We start from the raw sequence: 12,042 nt of genomic DNA, 5'->3' as shown, positions 1-12,042 counted from the left end.
AACAAATAAAACAAATTTGAGTTGGAAGTTGGTAAAACAAATAAAAAAAATTCTAAATATATCTAAGGCAGAGATTAATCTATTTGAAAAGGATTAGATGGTATGGCTACTTAATATAATACAGAAGTAGATTGGTATCCCTTTACATTTATCTGTGGTGAATAAAAGAGCCTTCTAGAACACATTTAAACACGTTTAAACATGTAGCAGAAAGGAGATGTCACACTCAGCTTAAAAAGAGATATAAATTGAGGTCAGTCTTATTTTTAGAAATTAAAGTGCTAAAGTTGAATTGCAGCAACATTTCAGAGGGGGGTTCATTGTGTTCTGACCTTTATTCCTAAATATATGGGTTCATTTTCTGAATCCAGTTTGAATGTGGAGAAGAATTATGAGAACAGTTCTATCTATGAGATTTCTACTCAAATCTGAAAAGTCTAGTAGAGTAAATGATCTCATGAGAGTTTTGCTATTTGGAGATGAAATCTTTTAAGCATCTGCAATAACATTTTGATACAGAAACCTGACATTAAGCTTGTGTATGGCCTTGAATGCTACTAAAGCCAAAAATAGCATCCTTACCCAAAATTAAATTTCTTTATTGAAGAGATCCTTTACTAGCAATAAATTACAATTAGAATCAACATTGCATTAGTTCAAGGATTTCAGATTAGCACGATGGAGTAAAAGGCAACAAAATATTAAACAGTTTAATCCCACAACTCAGTATAAAAAAAACTTTTCCAATAAAATGGCAAAAGTAGCAGCAGAACACACATTTTTTGCTTTTCAGCTTGAAGTCTCTTAGGGAACAGCTTGGTTATTTCTCTGATAAACATCTTACAATAAGCTGATTATGTTCCTGACCAAGTAAACAAAATCATGTTTCTACCTTTAAGATTAGTTGGCTGGACTTGAGAAAGAGGGAAATAATTCTATAGGGAAATCAAGCATGAAACTGCATATCGTGTGCCTTAATACTCTTAAAAAAAAAAAAAAAAAAAAAAAAAAAAAGCCGACCAATTTATTTTCAGATGTGCTGCATGTAAAATGGAGCATTTTCTGCAATTTTTAAAGCGCTATAAATATTTTCTGTGTTTCAATTACCATAGTAAAAAACTGAGTGTGGAAACCCAGTAAGGATTAAAATGAGGGCCCGTGCTTTTAGTGATTCATCTTGTATCATTCTCCTCACTATTAACAGCTGGATCCAAAGATAACCTTGTCACCTGGAGCTCTAATACTGACATTTCACAGAATTCACACAGCACTTGAATACATTGAAGAATACTTTCACTGAGGTACAACATCATATTAGGTTATACAAATTCCTGATTGTAAATCCATAAAATAATTTACAGATTCTGCAGCATTTGCTACGTTACACAGCCAGTGTTTTGGAGGTCTCAAAGCAGGGGGTTTTGGATACTCATACTTGAACAAAGGTTCAGTCCTATAATCTTCAATTAGCAGTACTTAATCCTTGCCACAGGGCTATAAAATATTTTCTAAAATGCAGAATGAGTAATAAAGCAAATTTGGTGATTATTCTCAGGAGCAAATATCTGGATGTTAGTGTAATATGCTCTGTTCCATTAATTACAGTAGAAATCCAAATTTCTGTGTGACATTTCATTGACATCTCTTGGGAGACAATGAATAAATATATATAAAAATTTATCTGCAAATAATTCATCCTCTTGAAGGCAAAGTGAGTAAAAAAAGCCCATTTTTATCAGACCACCCTTTAGGACAAGTGAATGAAATGCACTGATACTACTAAGTTTTCATATGGATAAGACATAAGTAAAAGGACAAAAGGAGATCTAGCGAATGAATCTGTGACTGCATATACTTACTACATTTTTGATTCTTTATGGGAAATCCCAAAGAAAATCCAAAGACCTCAGGGTGGAAAAGACTAGCAAAATTACTTAAATTCTGTATCTACTAACATGATGATATTAAGTTATAGGCTTTCTTTTAGACTGATTTTAGAAATCATATTTCAGGAACTGAAGAATGAATAAGAGTGAATATGCATAAGTGGATTTGTTCAGGACATGTATGAAAATGATCATAGATAACAGATAACAAAGGAAGTGTTACTACTCCCACATCCACTTATGGTACAAGTGAACTTCATAATACAACATATAAGTTTACGTTTTCCTGTGTCCTAGGTATCAAAGTTCCCACTGTTAGTAACAGACATCTCTCCAATTCATTCACCAGAGACTTGTGTGTGATTTGACTGTCAAGACAACAGATCCTCAGAGGTCATCCTATCAAGAAATGTCCTGAGCTCCTCATTACGCAGCGTATCTTTTGCTTTGCTCATCACACTTTCATTCTTTCAGTCACATGCATATTTATTACACATTCTCTTTCAAGATCTTGAATGCCATAGTTCAGGATGGACCAAGAATGATTCTCAATGGACACGCTAAGGTTCCATCTTCTTTGTTAGATGTTAGTGTGTGAGATTTGGATAGGTTATTCAGGTACAGTATGTGTTTTTCTCATCCTGATGCCATAATTAGCATCTTTTCCCATAAGATATACTGTTGTGGATTCACTTTATTTGTAAGTCAGTAGGATGCTCTGTTGGTTGGCCTGGTACTGCAAGCATGTTATTGCAGTCCCTTCATTCTTTCTAATATCTGATCCCTACCTGATCTTTCTCTTCCTCTTCCAGTGACGCTTCCAAGGGCAGTATCACTCCACATAAGGGGCAGGGGAAGACAGGTGGGTGCTGAAAGATGCATGGAGAGGAGGATGAAGTTCCTGGCAGATACTACAGGGTGGGGAGGTTGGTGAGAATGTAGAAGGGAACATCTGATGTTTGTCAGCTCTTCTAAGGCCAACTCAGTAAGAAGGGGTTGAATAGCCCCAAGTTATCAATCCCATTTTGTACTCTCTTTACAAGCAGGCAAAGATATTTTGCCTCTTTCTATTTTCAAAGGAATCATGAGTAAAAAAGCAAACCCAACCCAACCTCCCTCCCTTCCCTGCCCCAGACCGCCGTCTGTACGTCATGCGCGAATGGAAACAACCCTCAAGACTCAACAAAGTCAGTGTTTCTCAGTCCTTCTATAAGAAGATTATTAACTTAGCTGTATGATCAGCTGTTCACAAGACCTCATGGTGCATAAACAGTCAGGATGATTGGAGGGAAACTTTTGAGACCAAAGGAGTGAGGCTAAAGATCAAATATTTTCAAATGGTTTTCTTTCCAAGTTACACCATTGTTCTCTTTGACTACGCCAAAGGTGTGGCATCTTCACTAATTAAAAAAAAAAAATCAAGCAAAATATTGAGGGTAAGAAATAACTGCAAAAGAGCTATATAGTAGAAGCTGCCTGTTTGCAGAAATTAACCTGACCATTGTTTTAAAATCCAAATTCATATGAGGAACTCACATTTGGATCCTGAGGAAGAAGTCCCACTTGAGGTGGATCGTGATGTTCCTTTCATGGAGAAAACCCCTTTGCCTCTGCGAGTTGTTGTCACAGCCACACGAGGACGCTTCAGTGGTATCACTGCACGAGGTGGTGGGGGGACACGTCCATGATAATCAAACAACCTAGAAAAAATGAAGTCAGCTGGACTCCATAAAACCTTCTGTGATTTCAAGTCATGGAAGCCCTGTCAATTAAATTTTCAAGTTATCTTTGAGAAAATTAACCTTTGAAACCTAATCACTTTATATCATAGTCAAATTAGATTTCAAGGACCTATGCACATTAAGTGCCCTATTCAGAGTTTAGTCACAGTCCAGTGCATAGCTCATATTTTGCATTATTGAAACGAGGGAGGATGCTTTATGAGACTCTGTTATTTGCAGGATGGAAAATCTATAACCTGCTTTCCATGGATTCAAATCATTTCACTGTACACAAGTAACAGCAGTACATTTTATTGTAGTGACAGTTAGACTCCTTTATTGTATACATGTATCTATCTGCTATTCTTATAGATAGAAAAATAAATGAACTTTTCTTAAACCAGACATCATCATAAAGAAATATCCTGCACATTGTAAAATATCCAGTAGATTCTACTGAGGGAACTGCATATCCTATAGAATTGGCAGAAAAGAGGGTCCATCATGTCCTCTGTTTACTGAATAACAAGTTGATGTACAATCACTGAAATACTAACGCATGATTAATAAAATAGGATGTTAGCCTTGTTCAAACCAAACCACTGTATATATTCAGAGAATTGCTATGCAGTCACTAGAAGATATTCTATAAACAAAAAGAAGTAGTGTTCCCAAACAGAATGCCCCAATATTAGAAAGCACAGTTATCAACAGCAGCTGATTAACCTGTATAGAAGAAAATAAAGACAACAGGAAAAGTAATCAAAAGTTAGATATACTTAAAAAGTAAAATTCTTTTGCTCTGAACAAAACAGATTAGGAGAAAAAAGTTAAGAAAATTAAGACTTTGAGTTCTAAGACCAAAATAGAGGGACAAGCAACATTACCAGGAAATATCTTGTGTTCTGCTCACATGCTATTGCAACTACTAATTATGTACATTTTGTAACTGTATGTTTAATTTTCACAATTCTAATCACTGTTTCCCAGTTGGGTGGATAGATATATGTTTGAAAACAGAGATGCAAGAAATAGTAATTAACTGCCACACTGTCTAACAGCACACTCATCTGGAAGCAGAATCAAATTTAAGTCTTCTAGCCCGTTTTCTGGCAAGTAAACACCTAACATTTAAATCCTGCAATCCTTCCAGTTGTCTGTGCCTCTCCTTTTCTTTAGCTGTTTACAACCTATACCATAAAGATCCAAACAATCACATTAAAATTTGAACTCCATCACTTTGAATGTGCTGTTTAAATAAGTAGTAACTATTGTAAGCATAACTAAAAATTCTGTATAATTAAGAACACAAAATATACATGCTTAAAATTTTACAGAAAAATTATAGTTGGTTGTCACTCATATCCTTTATTATAATGGATCATGTGCAGGTTGGTCACGGTCTCTCATGTGACATTACTGGAACAAAATATTTCAGAAAACCTCTAAGTTAAAAAGCAGTAGATCATTATGCAATGATTTGTCCAAAGGAGATTTAGTTGTTAGCAGTTCAAATTTGTATGAAGTTGTACATATTTCAGTGACGTGCCTTCTGTAAAAAGGTGCTGCCTTTTAATAGCTTTGAAGCACTCTTTTGAAAGGGTAGATTTACATTAGATACAAGGAAGAAATTGCTTACTATAAGGGAGGTGAAGCTCAGAGAAGCTGTGGATGTCTCACCTCATCCCTGGAGATACTGAAGACTGGATTGGATGGGGCCCTGGGCAGCCTGATCTGGCAGAGAGTAGGGCCACAGAGGTTCTGGAGCATCTGTCTTATGAGGAAAATTAGAGAGACTTGGGACTGTTCAGCAAGGAGAAAAAAGACTGAGAGAGGATCTCATCACTGTTTATAAGTATATGAAGCATGGGAGTCAAGTGCATGTGGCCAGACTCAGTTCAGTGGTGAGCAGCAACAGAACAAGGGGTAACAGGCACAAACTGCAACACAGGAAGATCCATATGAACATGAGGAAGAGCTTATTTAGTGAGGATGCTGGAGCACAAAGGAACAGGTTGCCCAGAGAGGTTGCAGAGTATCTTTCTCTAGAAATATTCAAAACCCATCTGGACAATTTCCTGTGTGACCTGCTGTAGGGAATCTGCTTTAGCAGAGGGTTGGACTTAGTGGTCCTCTGAGGTCCCTTTCAACCCCTATTATTCTGTGAAAGTGTCTCTGCCTATGGCAGAGGGATTGGAACTAGATAATCTTTAAGGTCCCTTCCAATTCAAACCATTCAGTGATTCCACAATTCAGCTATAAAATGATGCTTTGCTCCTATAATCACCAGTATGCAGGTAAAGTGCACATTCTCCTCCTTCCTTCTAAATTGTGCAGTACTGATCTTGTCAGTCTGCCTTCATAAGGATTTTATTTCATGAAAGAAACTAGTTTTGCCACACTTTTCTGACCTCATAATTGCTTTAGTCAAGATAAGACAGGTATTCATTCCGAATAATTCAGAAAAGTTTGGAAAACTAATGAATATTAAAAAGAAAGAAAAGTTCAGAAATTCAAAAAATCATTTATATTTCCTGTAAATATATTGCTCTGTATGATAGTTGTGTCAATGCACTGAATTCTCTGTTAGTTTTTCTTTTTCATGCCTGTCACATAAGACTTCTCATCTTCCATGCCCTTTGCCTCAGATCTTACAGAGACATTTAACCTCCTAAACTTTTTATGTCATCATCAGCATTCCCAATCCTGGAAAGTGAATCTTACATTTGAGTTTTCTTCCATTAAAATGATGCTTTTTTAATCATGAAGGATCACTAAATCAGAAAATTATGCTATTGAGTATATTTATGAGCATTTTCCTCTGTCAGTAGTTTTTCATCGTAAGACAGTCACAAACCTAGACTACCACAGCAGCAATTAATATCCCATAAATATTTCTTCTGTTGTGGAAGTGTAATTAGTTCATTAGAGTGACCTGCAATGTACAGGACTAGTGAAAAAGCCTAAGGACTAATAACTTTCATGTTCAGATTGTATAAAATCAGAAAGAGCACTCTATAAAACACAGAGAAATCCACTGATAAAAATCAGAGCATCAACTCTGGGGAAAATAAAAAGTCTGTGCGAGTTAACTTCTTCCAGGAGAGGAGCAACTTCTACTATTAAGGGTGGACTCAACAGGATTAAACTGAGTTGAAGGCTTTTACTCCATGTGCTTATAGCTCACTGTTTTTAGCTTTGTCCAAGGCAAGCACGGTCATGTACACGAAGAAGCAAACAAAGCAGCTTGAATTGAATAAATCCTTGGGAAAAAAACAAAACAAAACAAAAAACAAAACAAAACAAAAAAACCCAAAACAAAGACATTGTTTCTGTATACTCTTCCTGCAGTGTTTCTGAGGAGAAATGTACATACACATGAAAAACTTAATTTCAGGGTGTAAGCCACTACTCTGCTGTTGTCTGCTGCTATAACGTAAAAGAAATCTCAGAATAGAGGTTGATGGAGCAAAGTAGAATTCTCACCTGACTCACTTGGCCTATACTACACTAGGCTAGTATATGTGCCGCTCTGAAAATAATGCCTGCTGTTTATATTTATTTCCAAGTAATATACAATAGATGCAAAGAGCAAAATAACATCACTTGATAGCAGATATTCTCAGACACAAAATGCTAATTATTAGCATAGTCACCACCATTAGTCATGCATTTTTGCCACTAATGAACAAGAGTCTGCATGCTATGCTCATAAAATCTGCATGGCTGTCTGGAACATGGCTTGTCTTTCACAGAATCACATAGAATTGTAGGGCTTGGAAGGGACCTCTAGAAATCATCGAGACCAACCCCCCTGCCAAAGCAGGTTCCCTACACCAGGTTGCACAGGTAGGCGAGACTTGAATATCTCCAGAGAAGGAGACTCCACAACCTCCCTGGGCAGCCTGTTCCAGTGCTCTGTCACCCTCACCGTGAAGAAGTTCTTACGCACATTCGTGCGAAACTTCCTGTGCTGCAGCTTATGTCCGTTTCCCCTCGTCCTATCTCCACGTACCACTGAAAAGAGACTGGCCTCACCGCTATGGCCGCCACACCTCAGATATTTATAAACCTGGATCAGGTCCCCTCTCAGTCATCTTTTCAAGGCTAAACAGACCCAGTTCACTCCGCCTTTCTTCATAGGGGAGATGCTCCAGGCCCTTCACCATCTCTGTGGCCCTTTCATGTCATTGCCACCATTATTTTCTGCATGAAAGAATACAACTCCACATCTTTGCTTCCATGCCAGATGCCATTTTATCAGACTGCTCCTTTGCTGCCATCTGTCACATGGCAACAACATGTAATGAAATACTGGCGAGAAGTTGGTGATATGGCAGTAGAGGTTGAAACACCTGCCTTTGATGTTGTGGGCCAACATAACAAAATTACTTCCAGAGCAGCTCTCATATAATGAAGAAATATTTTATAGCTGGATCAGAAGTTGGTTATCTGTGAACTTCCATATTAACCCTGTTTTTTGGTGATTCTTCTATATTCATTGTCATAGAATCATGGAGTCATAGAATGGCTTGGGTTAGAAGGGACCTTGAAGATCACACAGTTCCAACCCCTCTGCCATAAGCAGGTTTGCCATCCATCAGATCAGGCTGCCCAGGGCCCCATTCAACCTGACTTTGAACTCGGGGACTCCTCAGGGACGTGGCATCTCTGGGTAACCTGTTCCAGTGCCTCATCGCACTCTGAGTAAAAAATGTATTCCTCAAATCTAACCTAAATCTGCCCCATTTTAGTTTAAAGCCACTCACGCTTATCCTATCATCCCTATCAGTCTGTATAAAAAGTCAGTTCCCTTCCTGCTTGTAAGCTCCCCTCAAGTACCAAAAGGCCACAATGAGATGCCCCCGAAGCATTTCTTCTCTAAGCTGAACAAGCACATCTCCATCAATGTATTTTCATTGGAGAGGTGCTCCAGGCCTTTAATCATCTTTGTGGGCCACTTCTGGAGCTGTTCCAACAGCTCCACCTCCCTCTTGGACTGGTGTCCCCAAAATTGGACACAGTACCACAGATGAGACCTCAAGAGGCAGAGTAGAGGGAGACAATTCCCTTCCCTTCCCTTCTGGCCATCACTCTTTTGATGCAGCCCAGGATATTTTTGGCCTTTCTGGGCTGCGAGTGCACATTGCTGGATCATGTCCAGCTTTTTGTCCACCAGGATCTCCAAATCCTTCTCTGAGGACTCACAATGAGTTCTCCCAGTCTGTACTCATATCTAGGATTGCCTGACCCAAGTGAAACACCTTGATTTGGCCTTGTTTATCATCATTAGATTCTCATGTGACCACTTTTTGAGCCTGTCCAGGTCCCTCTGGATGGCATTCCTTCTGTTGTGTCAACTTCACCACACATCCAGATGAAGACCTTAAGATTTCCACAGCACTGAGCTAGGCTGTGTGAACGTACTTGTCTCAGGTAAGTGTAATTTTGTATCCTCACACTTTTTCCTGCTATGGAAATACACACGTTGTTCAACTTGTCTGCCTTCTCTTAAGGTCCTTATAGAATTCTAAACATTCTTGGAAGACAAGAACAGCTATTTCAGGAGACAGTCCATATCTTTTCATATCCTTGGTTTAAAGAAAAAGACACAAATATCGATACTGAAGAATTTTGCAAACATTGTACATTGCGAAAGTAAGTGAAAGTAAGCCTATAAAAACTGTAGAAAGAAACACTGAGCAATTAAGCTACCATTAAATTTTTCGGCAAAGAAAATGCCCCAGTAGCCCACAGAAAGGGTAAAACCAAAAGAGCTGTTTAATGAGCAAATATTGGGTGGTAATCTGTTTGTGATATATTCAAATAACGTACTTCAAATACACAGTAGAAATGATGAAATGAATAATATGTAGAATCAAAACAGGCCCGCATAAACAAACAACGTGATTACATTATAAACAAACAATAGAAATTGTGTCAAATGTACAAAAATATAACCACACGTACCGATTGTAGAAATCATCCCTGTAGTAATCATAATCAAAGACATAACCACTGTAGAAAAAAAAAAAAGAAACAAGAATGTACAGATTTATAGAAAAAATACACATTGATCAAAACATTTCTGTTAATATTAGCTTACTCTCATCTTTCAAGCCAGTTTTTAGAATCCCTTCGATTTCATTCCTTAACCATCTTTATACATTATGTTAGCCAAAGCTGTCGTCAGTTGTTATTCTATAGTAAATTTGGAAATATGAAGTCTAGGGCAAGTAGAACATTGAAAACAGTTGACAGTACACAGAGAAAAGATCTCACACCCCACACTTCTCTGTAATTAGAGAATCATTATGGTGTAATACCCCGAGTGGTCAAATGAAGTGAGCACTCTAATACTGACACGCTCTTCTTCGCTGAGCTGACGTAATTAGCGGCCTACGAAGATTGTTAAATGCAAGAAAGACTGGTGAGTGAGTGAGTAGTGGAGAACTGAAATTAGGCAATGAGTTAGATTAATGAAAAGCATTAGAATGGTTGGATTGCTGATTTTTGAATTCACCAAATCTTTTGCCATAAACAGAAAAGGAAAAATAATTAAAAAAATGAAATGTGTTAAAAAAAATGAAATAGCGTTAGAGATAGCTTTCAGGTTCAAAAGAGAACATACATACATAGACAAATAAATATAGGTAGGAGATTGCAAATGACTGGAAGAACACCATTTTATGAGTTGCCAGTTGTGAAATAAATCCTTCATTGTTCTTGTGTTTGCATTCTATTAGCCACTTTCTTCCTTTATGGTGAAGAAATAGCACTGAAGTGCATCTCAAACATCCAAAAAGAGAACCAAAATTAACAAATGTTCTGTACTCAAAATTTGCTTTGCCTGAATAGGAGCAGAAACTGTAAGTTTCTTACTTACCTTACTACAACAATTATTAAGGAATAAAAGACATGAAAAAGAAAGTATGGTAAAATAAATAAATAAATAAGAAAGCAGAAAGATAGAAAGGAGGGAGGAAGAACAAAGGAAGAGAAAATGAATTCAATGAAAATAAAGGTGAAAAGCTGCATATTAATGAAGTTTGTCTTTAAATAGAATGGTATTCTGGACTATTTCTGCTCTCCAACAAGTTTTTAGTGCACAGTTTGTAATATAGGTCGAGAATTCTTGAATTCCTTGGGTTTGTTCTCCTTCATCCCATAAAAATCTTTTTCCCATTTTCTTACCTTTGCTAAGTCTCAGAGGCTTACTGCTTAAAAAGGAAAAAAAAAATAGAGTTGGCAGACTTAAATTACCTTATTTACCATTTTATCCTGCAGTTTTAATTTTGAGGGCTTACAATTTGCCATATCTGCAACTTGCAGAAACATCCACCAAAGGAGCTGAAGGTTAGGGGGTAATTCCCACCTCCGCCTCGGATAAAAGTGCCCCAGCCCCTAGAGATCAGAGAAATCATGCCATCTACCCATGTAATGCTGGACTGGTATTGAAAAATCATGGAACTCACCATGTGAAAAATCCAGCTGTAGTCTTACTGTTAAATTATTTGAGAAACAAAAGCCCTATATGCATTTGATTTGAAACACTTGTTAAATAAAACAGACCTGGGAAACTAGAACCAAGAAAAAAACCAAGCATCTGGTTAAGGAAGAAAAATATTAAATAGTACTATTTAGTCCCTACATAATAATCATATTTCTGTATTTAACTTCATGCAACTCTAGTAAATTTCTGCCTATACAACACAATAGCTCTTATTTTGTCTTTCACTAAATAGCCAGTCCTCATGAAACTGAGAGATAGTAAAGCTATTATTTTATTTACAGTTATCCACAGTTTCCTAATGGCTTTATTTAGCTGCATGATTAATAGCTGCAATAATCCTGCACTTAATATTCCGTTTGTGTTTTTAAGTAGAAGAGGACAGACAATTTGAAGAAAAAAATTCAATTTAAAAGGCCTGTCACATGAAACCTTTCACCTGGAGTGACATTAATTTAATTTACACAAAGATAAAATAAATTCAGTTTTTCAAGGTTAAAGACCATGAAGCTGATGAACAATAATTCACTTCAAATCAGCTGGTGTAAAGATGAACAACAGCTCAGCTCTGGGACCTAGCATGTACTCTGAAAGCAAGACTGTGTTATTTGAGGCAAGCCCCCCCACAGGACAGAGTAAGATTGGACCATTACTGGACTTTTGAAATATGTAATTCTTCATATTCAAAATATGACAGAGAAGCCTCAAAACCTCCCCATGGAATGGTGGTGCTGGAAGGGCACGGGAGGGAGGCAGATCTCAGGCAGAGGTCTGAGCATGCCAGGTCCGTAGGACTGAGAGAGGGTTAACCAGTTGGAAAAAGTTCACAAGTTCTTCAGATGAGAGTAGTAGGCAGAGAAGGCTTTGGATGGTGCTGTGGGAAAGTGCAAGAAATTGCTTCTGGTGTCATAACTGAACATTTCTC

General features: G+C 37.4%; 1 protein-coding gene across 6 annotated transcripts in view; it reads right to left on the bottom strand.

Moving 5' to 3' along the window:
- The window catches only part of RALYL (RALY RNA binding protein like), a 375,450-nt gene that overhangs the window by 28,913 nt on the left and 334,495 nt on the right, over positions 1 to 12,042 (bottom strand). For 4 of the 6 annotated variants that reach the window (XM_085221356.1, XM_085221352.1, XM_085221355.1 and 1 more), the window contains 3 exons: positions 9,578 to 9,625; positions 3,423 to 3,586; positions 2,675 to 2,755 (listed from right to left, as the gene is read on the bottom strand). In XM_085221356.1, coding sequence (XP_085077482.1) covers positions 2,675 to 2,755; positions 3,423 to 3,586; positions 9,578 to 9,625 — 293 coding nt within the window. The remainder of the gene's footprint in view (positions 1 to 2,674; positions 2,756 to 3,422; positions 3,587 to 9,577; positions 9,626 to 12,042) is intronic. The other 2 variants (XM_085221357.1, XM_085221354.1) reach the window with 1 other exon arrangement.

This window comes from Meleagris gallopavo, chromosome 3, assembly GCF_905368555.1.
Source record: "Meleagris gallopavo chromosome 3, MGAL_WU_HG_1.1, whole genome shotgun sequence".
NCBI classification, from domain to species: domain Eukaryota; kingdom Metazoa; phylum Chordata; class Aves; order Galliformes; family Phasianidae; genus Meleagris; species Meleagris gallopavo.
This window is presented reverse-complemented; position numbering and strand designations above follow the sequence as displayed.